General features: G+C 43.2%; 2 protein-coding genes across 2 annotated transcripts in view; one reads left to right on the top strand and one right to left on the bottom strand.

Annotated features, from left to right (window-relative positions):
- Positions 1 to 25,020, bottom strand: part of PI4KA (phosphatidylinositol 4-kinase alpha) — a 70,183-nt gene that overhangs the window by 19,520 nt on the left and 25,643 nt on the right. The window contains exons 20-35 of the mRNA XM_063315767.1: positions 16,911 to 17,019; positions 16,461 to 16,597; positions 14,506 to 14,639; positions 12,878 to 12,960; positions 12,536 to 12,606; positions 11,361 to 11,485; positions 10,182 to 10,263; positions 9,269 to 9,352; positions 8,271 to 8,360; positions 7,312 to 7,431; positions 6,856 to 6,948; positions 6,151 to 6,307; positions 4,392 to 4,519; positions 2,874 to 3,032; positions 1,374 to 1,525; positions 551 to 658 (exon numbers count right to left, since the gene is read on the bottom strand). Of these exons, the coding sequence (XP_063171837.1) occupies positions 551 to 658; positions 1,374 to 1,525; positions 2,874 to 3,032; positions 4,392 to 4,519; positions 6,151 to 6,307; positions 6,856 to 6,948; positions 7,312 to 7,431; positions 8,271 to 8,360; positions 9,269 to 9,352; positions 10,182 to 10,263; positions 11,361 to 11,485; positions 12,536 to 12,606; positions 12,878 to 12,960; positions 14,506 to 14,639; positions 16,461 to 16,597; positions 16,911 to 17,019 (1,832 nt within the window). The remainder of the gene's footprint in view (positions 1 to 550; positions 659 to 1,373; positions 1,526 to 2,873; positions 3,033 to 4,391; positions 4,520 to 6,150; positions 6,308 to 6,855; positions 6,949 to 7,311; positions 7,432 to 8,270; positions 8,361 to 9,268; positions 9,353 to 10,181; positions 10,264 to 11,360; positions 11,486 to 12,535; positions 12,607 to 12,877; positions 12,961 to 14,505; positions 14,640 to 16,460; positions 16,598 to 16,910; positions 17,020 to 25,020) is intronic.
- SERPIND1 (serpin family D member 1) lies at positions 18,586 to 24,304 on the top strand. Its single transcript, XM_063315690.1, has 5 exons — positions 18,586 to 18,653; positions 20,969 to 21,899; positions 22,429 to 22,702; positions 23,388 to 23,532; positions 23,903 to 24,304. Exons 2-5 carry the CDS (start codon positions 21,023 to 21,025, stop codon positions 24,092 to 24,094), a joined length of 1,488 nt encoding a protein of 495 aa, XP_063171760.1. The 5' UTR covers positions 18,586 to 18,653; positions 20,969 to 21,022; the 3' UTR covers positions 24,095 to 24,304.

The raw sequence follows: 25,020 nt of genomic DNA, 5'->3' as shown, positions 1-25,020 counted from the left end.
AACTTTAATTTAGAAGAATGACGCAAGATAACTTATACCACAGTTGGAAGTTGATTTGTTTCAAGAAAACCTAGCTAAGACAAAACACTGAAGTGGATTCACAGGTTGTGCTACATTCCAGTGTGCTATGAATGAATATGGATTACTGCCGAGCCCAAAGTTGGTCAGTCAACCTTGGTTTATGGTTCAGTTTGACCCAGGCCATTGAGCTTGTTCAGCAAGCTTCCAGCTAGAGTCACAATCTGCTAAACTTGAACTTGCTGAACATGCCACAATAATCTAGTGTGAAGCCAGCGTATGCATATCCCAACGGCCAAGATTATGCACTATGCTAAAACCAAATCAACCACATTTGTGTGAAAAGATCAGATCATTAAAAAACACAGGGCTAACTTGCTCCTCAATCTCTGCCTTGTGGGGATGTTTCAGAGAGTGCAGATAGCAAGTAGTCCGTGAGTTTAAAAAAAAAAACTTACCTAGCGTTAGGGAGATTTGTAATACATACTTAGCTGACCTTGGCAAGAAGAAAAAGAAGGATAACGGCAATTACCTGAAGTAATCAAAAGCCGTAGAATAGATCTTCTCTCTCAAGACGTTGCGGATTGTTGCGTTTGGGACAACGTCGGCGTGAAGCAGAGACAGGCCCAGCGTTAACAGCCTAAACGAGTCCAAAAAAATTCCATCAGGATATTTAGGCAGGATGCTCAAAGGGGTCAAGTAGGAAGGAAGGGACGCGCACAATTTAAAGCCAAGCAGCTGAGTGACGAAAGCGACGTTGCATCCTGAGCCCTGCTTTTTGGGGGGGGAGTGAGTTGTGATATCCCACACCTGCCCAGAAAAGGTGGAACGTGCAGTGTGATGCTGCTTTTGTCATTTTGATGACAAGAAATTTCTGAGGACGCTCACGAAGGGAAGGTATACGACCAGCAAGGGTGGGCCTACATCTTTTCTTCTGAAATGATCTGAGTGCTGTCAAATCTGGTCTGGCAGCCTAGTGACTGAAGAAGCAGAATTAAGCCTGTGGAGATCCACCTCTGAAGCATCCCAGAGCCATTAGTTCACTGTGTGACTTTGCACACTCTGTCCCTTGTTATAAGCAACAGAACAAGCGGAGGGCAATATTAAGAGCCTCCTTTTAACGCCCTTGGAAAAACAGCGAGGTAATACAGTATTAATAAATATACTTTAGCAGATGTTACACTTTTCCTAAACAACGTGAACATGGAACCCTGGACAGCTGCAATAACCTGAGAAAAACAGCTCTGTGCAATCTGACAGATAAGTTCAAAAATTACCTATCTTTGATATTCTTCATACCTGCTCCCACCTCTAAAAAAAATAAATGAGCAAGAAATGCAGGGTGCCTCACTTACTTAAAGCGTGGTCCGAGGGCTGCCACGTGCCGATTCATGCTACCCTTCGATCCGCCAATATTTAAAGAAAGGGACCTCTGGAGTAAGCTGGCAAAAATTTCCACCTGGTCAGAACTGCAGTACTTGGCGATTTCAAACCTCTGCACCAAGAACTGTGTATAGAAAACAAACAGACATCTCACAAACAAGCCAGTGTTTGCCACAAGCTTATTTCCAACAGGAAGAGATCTCTCAACTCCAAAGAATGGCGATGGCCAGTCCCTTGCTGGACTCAAGGGGGGATGAGACACTTTTGTGAAGGTGAGGTGTTTTGGGCTGTTAATCTAGGTGATATGAGCCTGGTTTGTAAATCGCATTAAGCCCTAATCTAGTTGGGTTGGGGGCTTAGTTTGATGTACGAACTGGTTCACTTTGGTCACACAACCACGGGTGAAAAAGATGTGATAAAACGCGGCCACTACGGAGCAACAAGAGAGGAGCGCCACTGGCTTCACATCCTGTTTTCAAAGCTTCAGGCTGGCCGCGACAGATCAGGATGCCCAATTAAATGGGATTTTGGTGTTCTTAATATCTCAAAAACACATTCCCATTCATACAAACGCACCATCCATGTTATCAGCTGAATTATGCAGGTCATCCCCACTATATATTTATTAACCACCAGTTTCCAAATCTTAAATTGGCCAGTTGTCTGGACGAGGTCACTGTTCCGAAATTTGGAAGAACCTTGTCCGTGGCCTGTTTTAACGCTTTCCCCCCCAGCACTGCTGGAAGGAAAATACAGGAAAATAACTTTGCTAAATAACGGTGTCCCTGCAATGCAGATATGATGGTAACTACAGCCCGTGTTTTGCTATACTATCAGTTCTACAGGGATTCTGGTCTGCAGTTGGTTTTTCTTCTCCCTTCTAAATTCCTGGGGCTTCCTCGGTTATTTTACTTACATAACTTTACTAGGCAAATAAAGACAATTCTGAATCCTTAAATATTGCTCAGTTTTGTCCTATCACGCATAAATTCCACCTTGCTGTGAGCTGTAACTGCTGACAGTTGTGTTACGTTTTTACCATTTTTCCCCTTTTGGTCTACGATCGTAATAAAGTGTCTCTATCACAGCCCTTCTCAACCTTTTGGCCCTGGGGGAACACTTGGAATATTTTTCAGCCCTCGAGGAACCCCTGCACAGTCAGGCTCAAAGACAGGCCGGAAGTTGCAAAATTATTCTATTTGTTTCATGGGTAGGCCTGTCTAGATGCATTCACAGTGTTCTTAAACTCAAAATGAAGAATGAAACTTCCCTCTTTACTGTGAGGTTGCCCGAATTTGAAATAATTTTTAAAATAAATCGTGATCTCCCAGGGAACCCTGAGTGACCTCTCGCAGAACCCGAGGGTGCCGCGGAACCCTGGCTGAGATACCCTGATCTATCATCTTTGTCTTCTTATCTACCTGTGCTGTGAAAAACAAAAACCTAGCTTCTTAAAGAAGAAAGATACTTGCTTCTATCCAGATGTAATGTGGGGTGACCTCTGGTGGACACGGTTTAGGTTGGCTTTCCTCCGAGGCAGCTAAGGGATCGGCTTCTTTCTGCTCGGCGGAGAACAGGCCAAATTTCTGCTCCACAGTCATTTGCCATGCCCCAGACATCTCTCTCATAAACTAAGGAAAGCAAAATCATTACTTCTTTTGGTGCGGCAGACTTTCAGTTAAAGCAAGTCAACTGCAGAGTAGGGGGAGCAACAAAACAAGAATCATTCCATGATGAAAATTTATTTATTTATTAATTTTTCAGATTGCTATCACTAAATGCAACAGTCCAAGCCTGTAAGAAACTCGTTCGACAATTTTGGGGAAGTTCGCTACATGCATTGCTTGTTCCAGAAGCCACAATGCACCATTTCGGAAAAAAACTGATCCTACCCTAATGCATTCTTGTGAGAGGCTCAGCTAACACACAGACACACATGCTATTGCCTTTGGGGGTAAATATTATGCCGAATACAGAAAAGGAGTAAGAAATAGTAAGCGAAAGAAAGAAAGAAAGGAAGGAAGGAAGGAAGGAAGGAAGGAAGGAAGGAAGGAAGGAAGGACATAAGGTAAGAAAAATGAAAGGAAATATAGCTAAATCTAGTTTAGTTTAAACTACCATCATTCACTAATAACTTTCCTTGACTTTCTATCCCTGTAAGCCATCCTTGTTTCCAACATGCTTATACTGTGCTCCAGTAATTGGTTTAATGCTGTGGTTTGTCAACCATGACTTAAACTTTCATACTATATGTGAACCCACCTGTGGCTCATTCAAAAAACCACAGTTAACAAAATCATAGCTTAGCTCAATGCATCAATCCGGCCATTGTGTAAGGAAGGAGAAAGGATATTCCACTCTGATAAGGCCAGTGAAGCCCAGATAATGTGAACATCCTGTCTCCAGGCCATACAGACCAAGTCTGAGAGAAGCTTACTGCTTGATGCGTCATAAAATCTTATCGTGGGAATGAATGGGAGCAGCTAACACAACCAACACCTTCCCCCATCCAAGCTAAGGTGGAAGTATTTCTATCTCAACTAAATTTGAACTCCACTAACCGGAAGATTAAGAGCCAGTTTGGGGTAGTGGTTAAGGCACTGGGCTAGAACCGGGAGACCGTGAGTTCTAGTCCTGCCTTAGGCATGAAGCCAGTTGGGTGACCGTGGGCCAGTCCCTCTCTCTCAGCCCTAGGAAGGAGGCAATGGCAAACCACTTCTGAAAAACCTTGCCAAGAAAACTGCGGGGACTTGTCCAGGCAGTCTCCGAGAATCAGACATGACTGAACAGATTAAAAAAACAACCACCACCAGAAGATTAGATGTGCCTGTTCCTAGGCTCAGATTTTATTTCAGATTGCTTCTTGAGAACAAATCTGAGGTTACAATCCTTAGATTTAATTGGAGATTAAACCCTACTGAAACCCACTTGGCTCTGTGCTGTGTAAACAGGCTGCAACTGTGCTGCTCAGAGATTTTAGATTTCCTTACCGGTACCTCTATCCCATTCTTAGCAGCAAGCAGCCATTCCCAGCAAGCAATGGCTGTTTGCATGACCAGTTCGCTGAACATACGCAGAGGGCCCCAGCAGAGGTGATGTAAGAGCTGGGAATCGGTGTCTGAAAAATTTACAAAGACATGGTGTTTTTTTTAAAAAAATAGTATTTTCAAGGTATCTTTATCACACTGTAAATAACTCCCTACAGACACTGCTTGACAGAACCTTATTTTGGGACTGTAACAAACAATTATGTACCTTCTTTCAGGGCACAAACACATATGTAGTCACTAGAACTGCTAAGTTTATAGCCAGGGCTGTCCAATTGAGAACACATTTTATAGATCACAAAGGTGATGAATCCACCTAAACATATATTGTTTTTGTATTTTATTAATCGTTTTATTATAAGCCTCTGTATTATCTTACGCTCTTCTATCTTACTCTTTTATCTCTATTTCACTTTACTGTATTTTATCTTATTTTATCTCACTTCAGCCTATTTTATCTTATCTTACCGTATTTTACATGCCTTATGCTACTGTAGTTTATTGCGGCTGATGCCCAATTTTTTTTGATATCGTCAATTGACTAATCCATAAAGTTATACTACTACTTCTGTAAATAACTCTGAGCAACTCTCTGGGGGCAAAAAAAGTCCATGTAATTCATTTGAGCTACAAAATAGCAAGTCTGATTCTTTTTTTTCAAATCACAGGATGTCTGGACAAAGCATGAACAGCTGTTTACTTACAATCAACAAACACTGTAGGAATAAAGTAACACAATCGCAAAATGGGGACCAGCTGCCCAGGTAGAAAAAGACTGCCACAAGGGAGGTTTTTTAGCCTAAGAAAAAGGCTAAATGTGATGGCAGTAATGGGAGATACACCGTAGAATAGAATTATATATGGCACCAAGAAACCAGATAGGTAGGAATTTTCACCCCACCTCTCTCACATTAACTACGGGATATGCACTAATGCTCAATGTTGGAGATTCAGGACTGATAAAACCATCAGTTCAGCTTCAGAATTCGCTGCCACCAGATGGGAGCGACGGCCAACATTTGGATGGTTTTTAAAAGAGGACCGTACACTGTGAAGTCCGTGGTGCTCTCTGAGCTTGGCTGGTTGCTTGCAGACATTTCGTTGCCTGACTAGGCAACATCCTCAGTGCTAGAAGGGGGTGGGGTTTGCAGATGAACAATCAAGCAGAAAAAGATACCTTAATCAAGGAACTACCAACTCAGACAAACAATCAAGCAGCAAACAACAGCCTGATCAAGGAGCTACCAAGGAGAAAACCACACCCCACCAACACTGGTGGGGCTGTATATGAACAGGGAGCAAAGCCCACACTCACCAGCACTGGAGATGTTACCTAGTGGGGTAATGTCTGCAAGCAAACAGAGAGCACCAAGGACTCCACAGTTCAACCCTGAGCTACAGAGATTCTCTTCTACTGAGGACCATACAATTTTTCAAAAGTGAGAGCAATTGGGGACTCCTGGTCTTGACAGCTGCGTGCTACCTCTAATACCAAGGCATCACGCCTGTTGCTAGGGAGCAACAGGAGAAAATGGGTACCACTTACCAGATGTACCTTGTTGGACACAGAGGGATACTAAAGAATTGACTGAGAGGCCACAAGCCTAATGCAACAGGGTTCTGGTTTCATCCTGGATGACTCCTCTCTGACTCTCACGCACACATCTTTTACAATATAAACCCGTAAGGTTTTCGTTATTACCTCTGCTACTTATTAACAAGGCAGTCATCTTGAACATAGCCTGAGTATAGTGCTCTGGTTGGCCGGCTTCCAGCGCATCGTTGAGCTGCTTGATCATGAGTTTATTCAGATCTGAGGCACGGCCTGTGGCGCCACAGTACTGAATCATCCCTGCAACCTGTTCAGAAGAGAGTTAATAAAAGTCAGAAAAGTCATACAACAGCTAAAAAATACAAAGTTACAAACAAACAATAATTATAAGTAAAAACAAGATCCAAATGCCAGAAGATCTAACGCAGTCCTTGTATGCGATGAGCACTCTAGGGCATTCACCATCCCCAAACATGACGACTCCCCGCCCCGCCCCAAGCTAGGTGGCAGAGCCAGGTCTTCAAATTCAAATAAGAGAATATAATATCTGTCTTCAAAGATGTTATCTAGTTGGGTAACGGAACATCTGCAAGAAAACAACCAAGCTCAGAGAACACTGAGGACTCCGCACGACTCTCTCAAGAGGCCCTAAGTCATATACCAGATCTGAAGACCAGAAAGCAGAAGGCATTGCGCACGCTTTCTCCAAACCCCACAGAACGATGGAGGCCTGCACTGAGATTTGCACACTGTGCTCCAATCCCCTTTAAAGCACGTGCCCACGTGCACGCAAACCAAGAAGGGGGAATTCCTTCTTTTATGAGCCTGATGGAACTTGAGGAGCGTGGTACTCACTTCTCCAGCATAGCGATTGCGCAGGTTGAGAGAAGCCATGAAGTTGGAATAATCTTTCTTCACGCAGGCGGGCCTTTCTGTCAACTGAGTGGCCTAGAAGCAACACATACAACAGAACATTTCAAGTCCTGAGAATAGAGGGAGATCTTAGATGCTCGTTGGAAGCCAGGAATGGACGGGGCTTTGGGACAACTAAATTCTGGTCCCCCATTCCCCCAACACACACACACACACACACACACCATATCAGGCATTGACAAAAGAGGGTGGCAAAGAAAATGGTTGAACATCTGGAAGTTCAATTTTTTTTTATTTTTTATTTTCTATCCCACCTTTATTATTTTTATAAATAACCCAAGGCGGTGAACAGACCTAATACTCCTTCCTCCTCCTTTTTTCCCCACAACAACAGCCCTGTGAGGTGGGCTGGGCTGGACAATCACCACAGAAACTCACCCCCAGTGTAGTATTTTGCCTGTTGTAGCCTGCGAAGTGCAGAATGCTCTCGGTTGCCATTGCCAGCCCTGTGTGCTGCGACAGGCCTGATACCCAGTTCTGGTGCTTGTTCAAATATTCCTGGAAAAAGGAAGTCAAGAGCCACAATTCAGAAGAAGCAGATTCCAAGGGGGAGCATCGCTTTGCTTGGCAGATTTCCTGCTGTCGGGCACCCCGTTTTCCAAGATGCAACGTATTTCAGGGACAATGTTATTGGATTTGGCTGACTCTGGATCAAAATCTACATTCTTCAAAAGGAGGAAGGCGAGGGTGAACAGGTTTTCCTGCTAAGATCGTTGGGGGCAATCTGGGAAGCTGATCCACTACTGCTACTTCATGATTTGCCCCAAAGCAAAACTTTTTTGGGGGCAAACAGCACATAGAAGGTGGAGGATTTGTAGCTGAGAGCGCAGAACTGGATTTCTTTTTTAAACAGGGGGTCTTCATCAAAATAAAAGTGGCCAGTCTAAGCGAGTTGTTTTTATCCTAAAGAAAAGGAAAAGCACACCTAACATCACACATAGGTTTGATCCTCAATCACCAGCTTCCCCTTAACCTACTTATCTTTGTGCCCTCAAAAGGAAAAAAAGGGCTTGAATTAGCAGTCGCTGAAAAATTAAAGGACAGGAACACACAGAGATACTGTCAAGATAATATATTGGGGCGGCAACCTTTTTCAAGGAATGTTGTCTGATTGGTCTTGGACCAGTCTTGGTCATTAAACTAAGATTGTGTAGCAATAAAAAACAATCCTGAAATCATGAGCTTGCTTGGTTTTTAAATAGGGGTAGGAAAGCGTAGCAGGCATTATTTTAGACGGCGTATCCCCTCCTAAAAGAATTTCTCCTTCCAGTTGTGCGTCCTTCGTGTCTTTTAATCTAAATCCCCAATTTGCAATCACAGCGACATGGAGGATTTACCTGCAGGTGGGATTTGGTGACTGAAGGTGCCCATTTCATGGCCTCTTGGAGGATCATTCCACACCGTGCAGCAAAATCTTTGACAATACTCTAGAAAGAGAGATGCAGTCAAGTCAACTGGTAATGGAACACACACGCTTGACAGCAGAAGTATAATAAAGCGAATGTTCCACGGGACAGATGTGGCTTTTTAAAATATTTTTCTTTGGTGCCTTGAAAGTAACTTGGTGACTCACTGGGCAAATCCAGGCAGATTTCTTGGCAACGTTTTCAGAAATGGTTTGCCCTGACCTCCTCCTTCCTAAAGCTGAGAGAGGGACTGACCCAAGGTCGCTCAGCTGGATTTGTGTCTAAGGCTGGAATAGAACTCAGTCTCCTGGTTTCTAGCTGGTGCCTTAACCACCGCGCCAATCTCTTACTTTGCCTTTGAGTCAACCTTGATTGCTGGTGACTGCAGGAACAAGTCTGTGTAATTTTCTTAGTAACATTTTCAGAGGTGGTTTGCCCTGGCCTCCTCCTTCCTAGGGCTGGGAGAGAGGGACTGGCCCAAAGTCACCCAGCATCATGCCTAAGGCAGGACTAGAACTCACCGTCTCCTGCTTTCTAACCTGGTGTCTTGAACCGCTACACCAAACTGGCTCTAGGTTACAAAAAATCCGGATGGTGTTTAGATGGTAGCAATGGGTTAGGGTTTTCTGCCACCTAATGGACATCTGGATTTCTGCAGCCCAGATATCAAATGTGTAGCAGAGAATCAGGTATCCCCATGCACACAATGGTATATAGGACAGGCAGAACAGAAAGATATAGGGAAGGCAGAATTTTTCTCAACAGCCACATGCATGCACCCTGCCACTGTGGCCTATAAAAGAAAGGCCATGGCGTGGCACATTCTGTGACCCTAAGGCATTCTCTTTATTTCAGTGAAGCAAACCACGGCTTAAGACAATGGGAGAACCAGTCAAATACGTACAGCATTTGTATTCTGGACTACTTACCTCTCTAGCTTCATATGTATCAGGGACAGTAATTCTATATGGGGCATCTGGAATGTCATAATATGGTTGGTCCTTATGGATGTCCTAAAACAGAAAGGAAACATTTAAGAAGAATCTGATGCAAAGCAACATTATTCCAAAACGGTTCTGAAGGACAGACCAATGTCCTAATGGAAGAATAGGGAGGCTTGCACTGACCACGTTTCTTGTTGGATGAAGTGACTGCACAATCATTCCAAAACATTCTTAAGCTATTTAATTCATAATATCAGTGCTGCAGACAACCAACCAACTTGCAAAAAAGGGGCTACTTTTGGAAAACATAAACGTCATCTGCTCCATCACTAGCCAGGACTCTACAAAAAGGGTGTTGTTCATCAACAAGAAACAGATTGTGTGTGTGTGTGCCTCCGAGTCATTGTTGACTCCTGGCAACTGCCTGGACTAGTCCCTGCTGTTTTCTTGGCAAGATTTCGGAAGTGGCTTGCCATTGCCTTCTTCCCAGGGTTGAGAGAGAGTGACTGGCAGAAGGCCACCCAGTTGGCTTTGTGCCTAAGGCGGGACTAGAACTCACCGTCTCCCGGTTTCTAGCCCGGTGCCTTAACCACGACACCAAGCAGGCTCTCCAGAAACAGATCAGTCTGGAAATACAGTAATTAAAAAACTAAACAAGACCATAGCCTATGTCAGATGTATGTAAGGAAATCAAAGTAACTGGTAGCACTTTTATTCCTGTTGCAATTTCGACAGGGGCTATCACGGAATGCTCTTAAAATATGATCAGACTGAGAAGTCTTTTTCTTATGCAGTGAAGGCTTTCTAGCATCCCGCACAGGTCAAGAAAAGAACCCCTATTTTCTGGCAATGCTAGCCACAGTTTTATATTGCTTGCAGTCGTTTGAGAAGTACTTACTGCACTGAGGGACAGCGAGAGTGTTTGGAGGATGTCTAACATAGTCTTCAGAACCGTTCCACTCCAGAGTAAGTGAGGGAACCTTAAAATGAACATGCAAAAAATCACATATCTGTATAAAAACATCCATATCTGGGAAGCAACAGTACCTGGCCATTAATTAGCAGCTGGCTAGTTTAAGACTTAGCCCGACACCGGAGGAATCACGTAATTTCTTGATGGTGAGCTAAAGAAACATTGGCCGCTTAATTGGTTGAATCGATGTGCACCTCTATTCAGGCGGCTTAGGGATTTTAAAATCAGGAAACCGAAACAAATCTTAAAAGGAAATCCCGTTCTATCTACTGCCAATATCCTAAAGGTGACATCCCACCACGTTTCTTCTAAACACTTGTATTCGAAACAATTTCAGTTCTTCTGATTTCAACTTTTTGCCCTGTTACGTTGGGGAATCCTTTACCTTCCGAGGGCAAAGGATGGTAAAATCTACGGGATCGGTTGTGCCGCTTAGCATTACATTCTGCTCAACAGCATCCCCCACTGCTGCAGGAAGCTGAAAAGTTCAGGATAGCTTCTCAGCCTTGTGGGAATGGAAAAGAGGACACCAGAACCTGTGTGAGTTCCACACAGGGAGAACATGGCAAAAACGAAAAGACTTCTTTAATAAGGGTAGCATAATCAGGCAACACAAGCGATAATAGTCACCTGCAAGGCTTGCTCCACATCTATGATCTGAGCTTTTACCTGAAACACCAGGATGGAACCCAGGATCTTCTGTTTGCAAAGCAGGTGGTGTAATGGAATGTGAGAATGGCCTTGGAAGATGGGGGCAAGAGATGCTGCCTATGGAACGATTTGATAAAAGGGGGAGGAGCCCGCAACTGAGTAATGGGAAAAGAAAGCAACTTAGAAAGAATCCGCCCTAACTGGTTAGGCAGTAAATAGGGAGAGCGGGAGATTTGTACTTTTCTGTTAATGTAGCCTAACAATAAAAAAGCAGCAGCTCATCTGGTTGTGTTTCCTGTCTGGTTTATCTCGGAGGGCTGACAGGTGGAGCTGTGCTACTGGTCCTTCCCACTTAAGCGCTCGACAGACAATGAATCCAAATTGCAATTTCAGTTCAGCAGAAGCGGAAGATCTGAAACCTGCACTACAGTCAAGTCATTACAAAGTACTTACTTGTCTACAAGACCTGATAAGTATTTATCCGCAACCCGTCTTATTCTCTTATGAATGTGGTTAAAGTTCACTAGCAAGAATTGGGCGTGTCTCTCCAGCTCTTCTTCATTTTCTCGCGTTTTAGCCTAAATATCAAAAGAAGAACCGTGGAAGTCCTTTATTCTGGTTTCTTTTTTTCAATCAACCCATCGCTGCTTACCAACTTCTGAGTAAGCATGCAGAAGATATATGGGCATAGTATACGCCAAAATTCTCTAAACCTATATTTTAATCACTCAACCAAACTTGCCCATCACTGGATCACTTCGTTCACTGCTATAAATCATTCCTGAAATGGTTCTGTTGCTGGGAGTTTGATATGGATACTTTATTATAGAAGCACTTATCCTAAATTCTTTCTGTGTTAAGTGTCTCTACACTGCTAAAATGGCACTATGTACTTTTCAGCCACAGATAAAGAAAACAGAAAAACTAACGGGGGGCAAATTCCCCTGCTGGAGGGAAGACATAGTACGCTGAACAAGTCACACAGACTGGTTCATATTCATGATGAACCTTAAAACATGATTATATCAAAACTAAATGAACTGCAATATAGCTTAGAATGAAATGTGAACCAAGCCAGCATAGTAATTATATCAGTGTGCGCAAATTATGCAAATAATCTTTGAACATCATAGCCTATTTTCTTCCTCTCCCTTCATGTTTCATTCCCATTTTCTGTCTTTTTCACTTCCAGTTAGTATAGTCCGCTACATCAAAACTGAGCAAAATATTCCCAAGCAAAGCTCACTCCCATAATGTCAAGCCATGGCTTGGTTCTATCTCTGAACGGATCTACAATCTGCTCTACTCTACTGTAGGGCTCCTAGCTCTGATACACATTTCTCTACTTGCATGTGAAAGTCTTTTAGGTGACAACTTCAGGTCAGCACCTGATTCTTCTGAACATTTTTATAGGATGGCCCCTCCATCGCCTGACTACTTAAAAACCTTCCTGTTCCACTCAGGAGCTCCACCAATATGTCAGAGCAAAAGTAGAGAAATTATTTCGGAAGACCCCCCAAACTACAATGGGGATATCAGAGGTCTGTGACATCCAGTATTAAGTGATGCTTGCAAGCACACTGGCTGTTTCGAAACGACCACCATACACTCTTGTTTGACCAGCTTACTTTGTCTGCCATCATGCTAAGGAAAGCTTCAAACACCTTATCTGCGACGGCTATCACACACTGCATCATACCTGAAAAAGAGGAAATAGCTTAATGTTGAAGGTAAGAACCACCAAAAATCAAATCAAATCAAACGTAACTGCTGCAGTTGAAAACTGGGCCCAGCAGGCAACATCTCTCATGAGCTGTAAAAAGACACGTATTTGCTTACAGTGTTTATTTATATCCCAATAATTATGCAAAATCGTATCACACGATTGTCTTGAAAATTTCATTTATTCTGCAAGGGTTTGACGCAGGCACCCATCTAATTTAAGTAACACAGAATCGGAACAGGCTTACCTGACTTGTCTTTCTGAATAGCTTTGTCCTCAAAGTAACAAAACATCACCTGGAAACGATCTGGGTCTGTTGAACGTAGGACCCTAGCAGACCAGGGATCAGGAATGAATTTTACCAAGATGGATTTGAAACAGAATTTTTATAAAATTTTATATTTCTCTCTCTCTCTCTCTCTCTCTCTCTCTCTCTCTCCATCCCCATCCATCCAAAATAATGTCTAGCATTTTTCAGTCAACACAGAATTCACTGGCAAAAGATGCCAATACTAGCAATTTAAGCATTTTCAAAATAATGAACTGAAAAAAATTACCAGAAAAGGAAAAACTTCAAAGCTACTAGTGAGGAAGCTAAAAGGGACTCATAGTCCCTAGTTCACAAGTTCATCCTACTTCTCAAGCTGCCAGGATGGAAATTCCTTAGTTACAGCGGGAATTCACAAAATATTATTAAACCCTGCATCTCTTGGCACAATGCCCTTCACCTAGGCTGCCACTAACTGGTCAAATTTGCTGACCAGTGGTTGTGGCAGGAATTATGTTAATGGGTCAAAAATGGCCATTTGGGGAAGAGAGAATCGCTGTCCACTTTCTACAGAAAATGTCTGATCTCCTATAAGATGCCAGACAATGACTGGTAAGACTTCCTTACAATCCTAACTCCTTTCTCATTGACCAAACAAGCCAGGAGCTACAGCTGGAGCACCACAATCAATGTTCGGGAATTGTATTTAGTGCTGCCAGGCCATGATAGAGAGCTATGTGAGGAAAGGTTTGGGCTCCCCTACTTCCAAATATAGGTAGTCCTCGCTCAACGACCATTCAATTAATGACGGTCCAAAGTTACAATGGCCTCAGAAAAAGTGCTTTATGGCCTGTGCGCACACTTACGACTGTCGCAAACTGTCACACCACCCCTGCGGTCAGGTGATCGCAACTCAGGCACTTGGCAGCCAGCTCGCATTTATGACCAGCTGCAGTGTCCTGCCATCACGATTGTGATTTGTGACACTTTTTGCCTGTTTTGGGCAAAAAACGCCCATTGTGGAAGCTGGATTCACTTAATGACCATCGTAAAAATGGCCATAAAATTGGGTCCGGTCAGGTGGCGACACACTTAACCAATTTTCCGGTCCCCACTGTGGTTAAGTGAGGACTACCGGGAGCCTCTCCCTCTCTTTCTCACCAGCTCTTTTCCTTGGAGGACTGAAATGGCCAAGTGGAGTCCGTGGTGCTCTCTGAGCCTGGCTGTTCTCTTGCAGACATTTCGTTGCCAGACTAGGCAACATCTTCAGTGCGAAGAGGGAGTGGGCCTTGCTCTCGGTTTATATGCCGTGGCTTGCCCTGCTTGTGTTGGTGGGGGTGTTGTTCTCTCCTTGGGAGTTCTTTGATTGGGCTGTGAAATGGCCAAGTTTTTGTCTGGGTTAGGGTGTCATTATATCACCGCTGAAATGGGAGAGCAGTTTAACTCAAAGGAACACTGGGATGCTCGGGGGTCAAAACCAGCCCACCCTTGCTCCAAGACTGTCTGAGTATGTGCGTGCAAAAAGACTTGCTCCGCTGTTGTCCCAGGTAAGTATGTTGGGCGAACAGGGCCCCTCTGCAACCCCGGAGCAGGGTTTCAAGAAATACCTCATGCATTCTAGACGGTACACAGAAAGAAGGTAGGTAGACATGGCAAAGTCCAATTTATTGATCAGGGCTGACACCTCCGGAGGGGGATCCAGAAGATTTATGATGGTGCTCCGTAATTCATTCAGTTCAGCCTAAGGGAAATTAAAAAGAAAAAAGAGGAAGCAACAACTCTGGTTTGGGTGGCTGTTTCTGGCAGAACATCATTATTAGCACCCTAAAGCTCTTCACCTTCTTGACAAGCACAAGCCTCTATGAGTCTAGGCAGAAGTAAACTCCATGGAGCACAATAAGGCCCCCTGAGAAGTGGATTCAAATGACTCCTGCAGGAAGGCGTAACTTCGCTCTTTTAAAGAATGAGAACCCAGCAAGAGATGCTTCAAAGCATACAAGGGACTCAAATATTTGCAAGCACATCCCGGGGAGAAGACAAACACCGCCTGTTTGGCTTAGAAGCGGTGAGGAGCAAGAATGCTGATGCTGCGTAACCCAACTCAAGGCAAGTCAGGAGGAAGCCTGTCAACAAAAATTAAGAATCTTACTGGAGTGCTTCACCTATAAGCACCAGCCTTGGAGCTGCTATTATTATTACTATTATTATTATTATTATACAGCTGAAAAGGTATTCTTCAAAGCCAACCTTCAGAAGCAGAACTGAAACTGGGACAGGACCAAGATAGGTGCTGTTTGAAATCCAGCAACAGTATGAAACCAAGTCTGTTTTTTTTTACAGCCTTGAATATAATAAAAAGAAGGGAGGAAAAGGGGGGGGGGAGAAGCCAGTAATTCTACCTTTTTGAATTAAAATACTTGAAGTTAGTGTGATTAATCTAAGAGATGAAATTCACATTCTCCCAGTAATCCTAGGAAATGAGGCTGGGAAGAACTTCTAAGAGGGGGTGAAACAGCAGGCTACCTACTGATTCTATCCCACAATTTTTGGTTTTGACGCGCTGGTTAGTCTTGAAATCTTAAGGGAGCAGGACACTGGGACAGGGATCTGCCCAGAAGGGGAAAAGCTTGAGGATACTTCCTTTCTGATTCCTTTCAAAATATTCTCCCCCTTGCCCTGCGAATACACACCCAAGAAACAGCCCGTTGCACTGCAACTGTAATGATTTTTTTTAAAAAAGGAAGAGAAAGCTCCCTGACTGAATTGTGGATAAACAGAGGGTCTGAAAGGGGATCGCTATGGACTTTGCAGAAGGCAGGGGGGAAACGAGAAAGGAACCTGATGACAAAAGGCTTTATTTACATTTACTTTAAAATGTATATGCTGGCTATGCCAAAATAACTCTGGGTGTTTTACAGGACCTTTGGGGGGGGGAAACCCTAAAGGATGGAATACAGGTAGTCCTCACTTAACAACCATTTGTTTAGTGACAGTTTGGACTTACAATGGTGTTAAAATGACTTATGACCACCACAGCATCTCTGTGGTCATATGATCACAATTTGGGCACTTGGCAACTGGTTCGCATTTATGACTGTTGCAGCCCTTGCTTAACAACCACAATTGGGACCAGAATTTCAGTTGCTCAGTGAAGGGGTCATTAAGCAAATCTGACCTATTCTATGACCATTTTTACAGTGGTCATTAAGTGAATCACCACGGGTGTTAAGCGAACCACATGGCCATTAAGTGAATCATGTGGTTCCCCATTGATTTTGCTTGCCAGAAGCCAGCCGGGAAGGTTGAAAATGGCAATCACATGACCATGGGACACTGTGATGGTCATACATGCGAACTGGTTGCCAAGCACCCAAATCGTGATCACATGACTGTGGGGACACTGCAACGGTTGTAAGTGTGAGCTGTCATAAGTCATTTTCAACACCGTTGTAAGTCCAAACCATCACTAAATGAATGGTTGTTAAGCGAGGACTACCTGTATATACTGCACATTATTAACTGAGCAAGAAGCGGACAAAGAAAAGGGGGGAAAAGGACTTACAGAAGTGACGGTGTCATTTTTCATGGCAGAGTTATACTGAAGAACAGAACGAAGGGGCTCTTTGGTTGGGAAGGTCAGGAGAGGTGACTTGGTGGCAATCTCACAAACACCCTCATACCACTCTTCGGGCCAAAGACCTGAAGTGACATTTGGGGGAAATAATTAGAACCAAAAGAACAGTAAATATTATTTCCAGACCAGCTCAGTAGGTTTCCAGTTCATCTGGAGCTTTTATCAACACTCTGGATTCCACCGGAGCCCAGTAAAGCCTGCGTTAGGCTGCTAGGAACAAGCCCCCATCAAACTGTGATGTCTTCCCTAGGGCTTCTTTCAAAACCACAGCTTACACAAACCACTGATCCCCAATGTTAAACAGCTGCCAATTGATTTGGAGCCGAAGACTTCCGACACCTTTCTCAAGGCTAGTTCAGGCGAAGAGCCAAGCTTTACCTGAGCCTTCCACAGCAAATCCCATCAGCACCGAGTACAACCAGAAGTCACGGAAGAGTTTCTGCAATCTTGGTTTGGCTTCCTTGATGGGTGGCAGGCGCCTGGTGAGCTGGCGAGGAAACAAGCTTTCTTCATTTTTGTTTACAGGAGGCAGTGTTATTAGCATTAGTTCATTATTGCTTAGCCATTAGGCCACGCCAAAGTACAGGATATAAAACACCGAACTTTAATAAGACCAGATATAAAAATAGAATAAAATAATAAAATAATTAAAAATGCAAATTGTTTTTCTGCATCACCCTCACAGTTTACCCCAATCAGACTCACACATGCAGACCTCAACCGAACCGTTTCATTCAAATAAAGGGCCGTGGTATGTGTTATTTCTGAATTCTGACTGCACGTGAAATACGTAGTTTTAATATAAGGATCCCAATAGGCTGTTCGTCTAATGTGCAGTCCTAAATACTGATCTCTCTCTTTCTTATACAACTGACATTCAAATAATGTGGGTGCTACATCTTCTACCTCTGGAGCTCTGCAAATACAAGTACGTTCATTGTAAAGGACTTGGTTAAAGCTCCCATCTTCAACCACTGTGTCCAGCTGATCAAATCTTGCCTGAGTAAATACTGCCCTAAGATGCTTAGGCATTCTGTGTTCAAATACTTAGGAGTTTGGAAGGTGCTCATCCATTGCAATGTGCCAACCTTAATAAGGATCACTGTTCACAGAAGGGACAAGCTGGCCTCGCTAACTACCAATACGAATGGATAAGAAGTCGATTTTTTGATCCTTCTCATCTTGGCTTCTTTAGCCTAAGAGAGTCAAATCAATTCCAGATTCAGCTATGTCAGCCTAACAACCACTGTGGTCCAGCTAATAACACATTTTTTGTGACACACGTTATGGCCTCACGTCTTAGGCTCAACTGGTCCAAGAAGAGTCGCCAAGCCCATGGAGAGCTATCACATACTGCCCATAGTACCAAGGTAAAGGTAAAGGTTTCCCTTGACGTAAAGTCCAGTCGTGTCCGACTCTAGGGGGCGGTGCTCATCTCCGTTTCAAAGCCTTGGAGCCGGCGTTGTCATAGACACTTCCGGGTCATGTGGCCAGCATGACGACTCGGAACGCCGTTACCTTCCCGCCGAAGCGGTACCAATTAATCTACTCACATTTGCATGTTTTCGAACTGCTTGGTGCGCAGAAGCTGGGATGAGCAACGGGAGCTCACCCCGCCGCGCGGTTTCGAACCGCCGACCTTCCGATCGACAGCTCAGCGGTTTAACCCGCAGCGCCACCGCGTCCCGCCCATAGTACCAAAACATGTATTTATTTATTAAAGGTATTGACTTCTGGAATCAGGATTGACTCCCGGTGGTTTAAAACAAACAGGGTTAAAAAATAATGCAAGAAAACACTGGTGTAATATACGAGCTTGTAAAAACCAAGGTGCCAATCTCAATCCTGATTAAACTGTAAAGATATATTTTGAATATAAGATATATGAGGCAAAGGTCTTTCTTTGCTCCTATCCATAAAAGAATGTTTTTTTAAAAAAAATTTAACAGAGCAGGAAATCAACTAGCAGAAACAGCATACATAAGGAATTTTAGCTGACATGGGGAGCTTAGCAGTGATTGATTTACAGCCTGTTTACTTTAGCAGGCACCCGCAGCACCAAAGTTCACATTGAAACATTTTCATCTGCCTTTGCGAGTGTTCCCTTCGTCAATACAAGAGGTAAGGAATATTTCTTATTTTGGGGATGCGGATTTCTTTTCTTTCAAGTACTTTTAGGGTGAAATTGAGACAGAGAACTCAATGGCTGCAACTCAAGGCAACAAATATACTGCTCAGCATAATATCGTTGCCGCGGACACTCATGCAATGAAATGGCCAAAATACAATTCAACCTCTTGGATTTTATTCATCATTTCATTTCTACGCCACCAGGCTTAGCATAGGACTCTTAGCGGGTTACACGATGAAAACAAAACTGTGAATGCTGCTGCAGCAGAAAATTGTGCAAAGGAAGGACATTTAAAACAGTTGTCTCAAGGCAATACAGGCGGTAAATAGGTTTGCCTAGCAGAGAGTAAGAAAAGACCATTATATTTCAACCTTCCATCAACATTCATTCCTGTAGCACTTGCTTTCGTACAGGATTAATTTGCTTTCCTTGAGGGTTTGGCTCAGAATTTTTGAATTTGGGAAGAAATAGCCTCAAATGTATAGGGCAGGACCTGGAGCAGCCTCTTCAACCTGATGCCCCTCTAGATTCCAAACACCCTCACTGCCCATCCCTCCTGCTGGTTGAAGAACTCTAGTTCAATTCATCTTGCATTAAAAAGTGCAAGAGATTCTATTCAAGTAAGGGAATTGCTGCCTTGTATCGGCTAGTTTATCTAGATTTAAGCCTTTTAAAAAAACTTATTCAGAAATTCAGAGTCTACATATAAACATATTTCTGCAAGACGAATGTTATTGACTGACTTGTGTACCTTCTTTTCATAAGATGGCCAACATTCTGAAATTTTGATGGAAGTCAGTAGTGGTATACAAGAATTGCATGGGTAAGGGTGCAATTCTCCCCACAAATGACAGCAATGTAACTGCTAGACTCAGAAGAGGCAGGGTTGTATGCTAACGAATCACGACGCAGAGAAAAATTAAGCTGAAAAGACCTCTCTCTCTCTCGAGCAATTGCACGCTGAGAATTACATTAAGGAACTTCCATAGGGGCTTCACAAGTATTTCCACCTGTTTTAACGCAGACATCATTCTCTCCTATAAGCAAAAGGACGCAACTGCGGATGCTGAAAATATTGGGTCTATTTTGACTTGAGACAATGAGACTGTTGTAAATAGTTGCAGCAATGTTGACTTTAAGCTGCTGCTTGAACTGTATTTCCCATCATCCTTGGGCTGTGCTATCTAAAGCTGATGAGATTAGCACCCACCATCTCAAATAACCAAAGGATCCCAAGTCTTAGTGTTATTTTTCAAAGTCTTAATACTATTTTGGCCATTCTCAGATGAAGGCTGGTGTCCACATGTTTTTCTTCATATTGTAAAAACAATGACTGGAACAAGACAGAGGAAGAAAAATGAGGGGGAGGAAGGCAGGTGAGGACCACTCAAAAGCTCATCATCATGTTTATTACAGCCCTAAGGCCAGACACAATAAAACTATACAACAACCACCACCTTACTTAATACATATATATAAAACAAAAGCAATTAGCATACTACGATCCAAAATTAAGAATGAAAATACTAAAATAAATTGAAATAAAATACTACGTTAAGAAATTCTAAATCTAAGTGATGGAGTTTTCTATCTCATGCCCCATGGGATTCACATTGTTCGTATTTTCTTTATGAGTGCTTATATTGTTCGTAAGCTGCTTTGGAAGGTTTGTTAGTTTTCCCCAAAAGGCTGGAAATAATCATTGCCATAAAATAAAAATAAAACAAATAAATACACATGTCCAGTTATAGAGGGAAGTCAACTAATTTATACCATTACTGGTGCTTTGTTTCTGCAAGTCCTTAAGCTACGGCCTTATTACTTTCCCATTTGGACATCTGACCACCACTATCTCAGGAAGGTGGGCATGACACTTTCTCCCCTGCCTTCCTGAGAGACAGATTTGGAAAGAAAATCATGGGTGTAAGGTTACTTATCATCACTTGGGGATTTGAACCCAGTCTTCCTTGGCCCATGTCCAATATTCTGGCCAGTTTCATACACTCAAGCATGATGCATGGTTCTGACTCAGTTTGAGATGGGAATCCAGCCCCTGTATCTTATCAATGTTGCTTAGTGCAAACCATGTCCTAGCCCAACGTGTGAACCAGAAGCCTGTTAAATTCCACTTGCTCTTGAATGTAAATGACTCAGTGTACAACACTGCAATCATATGAACATTGATCCAAACATCCAAACCATATCTAGCTGACTTTACTCCTCAGCACCCAGTTGTAATTTTCACATACTATGCGAGACAGAGATTCAGCGTGCCTTCTAAACCTGTGCACATCCTGTTTTCTAGATCAAGAGCATCTAATTGTGGGCTTTTGAAGGATCCTACTTCTAGCTCATAAAGATGAATTTGTTTTGGTGTTCAGCTGTCTTCTCCCTCACTATATCGTTGGTATGGTGTGGAATCAAGGACTTCCACGAACATTTTGAACATGTTGGTGAGGCACAATCCATCCACCCTCGTGAGCTTCTCAGAAATGAAACTCTTCGCGTGACTGTTTTGTCACCTGAATTCCATCAAGAAAATACAATAACCAAAGACCTGAGCATTGAAGAAGAGGAGGACGACGACTACTTGGACTTTGAAAAAATCTTAAATGAAGACGATGACTACATCGACATAATTGATACCATTCCGGAGGCTATTTCTCATTTTGAGCAAGGAAACATTATGGAACTTTTTCGTGGGAAAACCAGAATCCAGCGTCTCAACATCCTCAATGCTGATTTTGGCTTCAGCCTTTACCAAAGCATTAGGGATCGAGTCAATTCTTCAGATAATATTCTCTTGGCTCCAGTTGGCATTTCCACAGCCATGGCTATGCTTTCTTTGGGACTAAGAGACCAAACGCAGGAAGAAGTCTTGGACGTTCTAGGTTTTGGAGACTTTATTAATACCAGTTCCAAGTATGACTTCATGACTATTCATAACCTCTTCCACAAACTCACTCACAGGCTCTTCAGGAGAAATTTTGGCTACACACTCAGGGCAGTCAATGACCTCTATATTCAAAGGCAATTTTCTGTGCTGAATGAATTCAAGGACAATATGAAAAAGTACTATTTTGCTGAGGCTCAGCTGGCTGACTTTTCAGACCCAACCTTCATTGCTAATGCTAATGGGCGAATTGTAAAGCTCACCAAAGGCTTAATTAAAGAAGCTCTCGCTAACATACACCCTGACACACTGATGATGGTCCTCAACTGTCTGTACTTCAAAGGTAAAGAAACAAATATCAGCAAAGGCTGCTTTTTAAATACATAACCCTTGTTGTACAATATCTTGTAAGAGAAAAGAGTGTGAGTGTGTGTGTGTGTGTGTGTGTTTTGAATTCCACTGCAAGGGAGTCTAGATATTCTGCTCCCAGTGGACTTCACAGTGAGGCAAATGTTAGCATAAAGACTGTCAACATTTGAGTTTCCTGAGTCAACATTCTGAAAATAATCTTTAAAATGTTCACTACCAAAAGTTCTGTACAAGCAGCACCACTGTTATACTTAAGAACAGCTTACATCATGGGAATGTTTAATTTAAAAAACTGACATCAGAACCACTTCAGTGTCAACAAATAATAGCAGTGTAATTTACAATGAAAAAGCTTCTCAGGCAATTTAATCATGGGTATTGGGAGAGGATGCCCAGAAAGCCTGAATATCACATTAAACTTCACAATATAAACTACTTGAATTTGTCTATGAATGCTAAACTACATCAAGAATTATGGACTCGTGTTTTCATTGTGTTACCAGGAACCTGGGAAAACAAGTTTCCAGTGGAGATGACCCACAAACAGACCTTCCGGCTGAATGAGAAAGAGACGGTGAAGGTTCCCATGATGAAGACCAAAGCCAAGTTCCTGGCCACCGAAGACAATGAGCTGGATTGCAGAGTGCTGCAATTACCCTATGTGGGTAATATCAGCATGTTGATCGTGCTGCCCTATAAGCTATCTGGCATGAAGACTCTGGAGAACCAACTTACTCCCCAGGTGGTTGAGAGATGGCAGAAGAGCATGACCAACAGGTATTCGCAGTCATGGAAATGCTGTCCTTCCTAAAAATCTCAGACTCTGTGATACCTTTTCAAAACCTTTATTATTTTATTTATTTATTTATCAATCAAATTTTGCCACCGCCCATCTCCCCTCAAAAGAGGGACTCTGGGTGGTTTACAATAAAGCTATTATGCCCTGCAGCATACAATTTTACCGTAATCCAGCAGGGTCGTGCTGATGGGCACGTCCCACTCAAGCAGAAGCTTGGAATTGGCATGCCATGATCACATAATCTCGGCTGTGCTGGGGGTGGGTGGGAGAAGATACAGCTAGACCCAATGGTTGTGAAGAAAGACTGACAAATAAATACACAATGTGGAGAACCAATAGGGAGGAACACAGCAAGCCACTTAGTAGAGCTTCCTCTCCAGGGTTCAGGACGCCTTCCCTAACCAACCTCCACGACTGTTACTGAAGGTGACGCAAGGTCTGCTGCGTTATGGCAAGAGTGCACCAACTTTTTTTGAGCCAATGGCTGTACTTGGCCTTGAAGTGGAGTGATGGTGGGTTGCGCAGCAGCAGTGGGTTGGGTGGAGCCAAACAACGCAGGCACCATGGATTTAAGCACTGCAGATGCAGCTGAAAAAACCATTTCGACTTCTGGAATCGGGACTTGCGCCAGTTAAAAGCTTAACTTTCTCCTGCTCTCGCTAGAACTCGGGAAGTTGTGCTGCCCAGATTCAAGCTGGAGAAGAACTATGACTTGATCGAGCACCTGAAGGCGATGGGCATCAACGAGCTGTTCACCCAGAGCGGCAACTACTCTGGTATCTCGGAAGAAAGGATAACTATCAGCAAGGTAATGACCTGCCGGCGCAAATCAAAATTCCAGAGGGGCCAACTTTGCACGGGAAATGGAGCAGAGGCATTATTCAGTTCCGGCTACTTTCCCCCCCAAGCCTGGTTTAGTTCTATGGTCAGAAGAAGGCTAAGAGAAATGTACTATAATTCTGAATTTGTTAGTTCAGGAAAGAGGACCGAGAGCAGGGCATATCAGAGAGGGAAAGGTGGGCAAAGAGGGAAAGGGATCAGATGTCGCAGAAAAAAAAGCAGGTTTAATAAGAGCCACATTAGAAAATTACCAGCCACGAATCAGGTACTTGGCTCAGCTACAGCACCCCAGATATTGCTTTTGTGCCGCTTCTGAATTTTAATCCTCCTCCTGACAGTTTAACCATCAAGGGACTATTACGGTGAACGAAGAAGGGACCGAGGCGGCCTCTGTAACCACTGTGGGCTTCATGCCCCTTTCAGCTCAAATCCGTTTTGTCATCGACCACCCTTTCCTCTTACTCATCTATGAGCATCGCACCAGCTGTCTGCTCTTCATGGGGAGAGTTGCCGACCCCAGCAAGCATTAAGCAGCAGAATCACGCTTGCCCGACAACTGCAACCTGAAGAACCACCACCATGAGTACTAATACCTGCTCCCAGTTTGTTTCAAAGGATGGCCTCTGAGTCTTTTTAGGAGCGCTTGTGATCAAAATCGCCCTGTCTCAATGAAGATCACCGTGATTATAAACCTCATTTATATTTAATAAAAAAAAAAGTGTGAAACATTCGTTATTAGACACCACCCAGCGTTCTTAGTTTTTATTTGGGTTTGTGTCGGCATTGTGAAGTTCTGCCACCGTAACTACGGGCCTTGCAGTAGCTGCAGAGAATAATGCTGAAGAGATTGATTTGAGGTGCTTCTTAGGTCAAGCTACACAGAAAGCACCAGCTGGACTTTATTACTCATTCTATATATTTTGACACAAGAATAAAGCATGTGCTTAAATTCCTTCCGCTGGAACACGGGATTTTTTTTTCCTCCGGACCAAATCATGCCCAATATAGATGATTTTTTTAAAAAAAGAAATCCTTTTAGTGTGACAATGATCAATTCCCCAACCAAGTCAAGTCAAGGCTAACTTGGACGTGGTTTATTGAATAAAGCAGAATTGCTTTATTCGCACAACACACGAAGCCAGGGTTTCTCAACCAGGGTTCCGTAGCCTACCCATGAAACGAATACACTAATTTTGTAACTTCTGGCCTACATTTGAGCCTGAATGGGCAGGGGTTCCCCGGGGCCTGAAAAATATTTCAAGGGTTCCTCCAGGGTCAAAAGGTTGAGAAAGGCTGCACTAAGTTATGACCTACAGTTTACAAGCCTCAGCTGCTGGGCTCACACGTGCTCAGCAGAAACCAAACAAACCACCTTGTGGCTCAGGGTGTGGTGTGAACACAATTTTTCAGCAAAGCAAGAGTATTTGAAGAACAGTCGACCCTTGCAGTAGATCGA

This window comes from Candoia aspera, chromosome 15 (assembly GCF_035149785.1).
Source record: "Candoia aspera isolate rCanAsp1 chromosome 15, rCanAsp1.hap2, whole genome shotgun sequence".
Lineage (NCBI taxonomy): Eukaryota > Metazoa > Chordata > Lepidosauria > Squamata > Boidae > Candoia > Candoia aspera.
The sequence above is the reverse complement of the archived record's forward strand: the minus strand, read 5'-3'. Positions and strand labels throughout refer to the sequence as shown.

What these genes read in the sequence shown, in the direction of transcription:
- SERPIND1 (XM_063315690.1), top strand. Translation starts at nt 21,023, where the DNA reads ATGAATTTGTTTTGGTGTTCAGCTGTCTTCTCCCTCACTATATCGTTG. An exon ending in CAACTGTCTGTACTTCAAAG is followed by an intron (nt 21,900 to 22,428) that starts GTAAAGAAACAA and finishes TTGTGTTACCAG; the next exon opens with GAACCTGGGAAAACAAGTTT. An exon ending in CAGAAGAGCATGACCAACAG is followed by an intron (nt 22,703 to 23,387) that starts GTATTCGCAGTC and finishes TGCTCTCGCTAG; the next exon opens with AACTCGGGAAGTTGTGCTGC.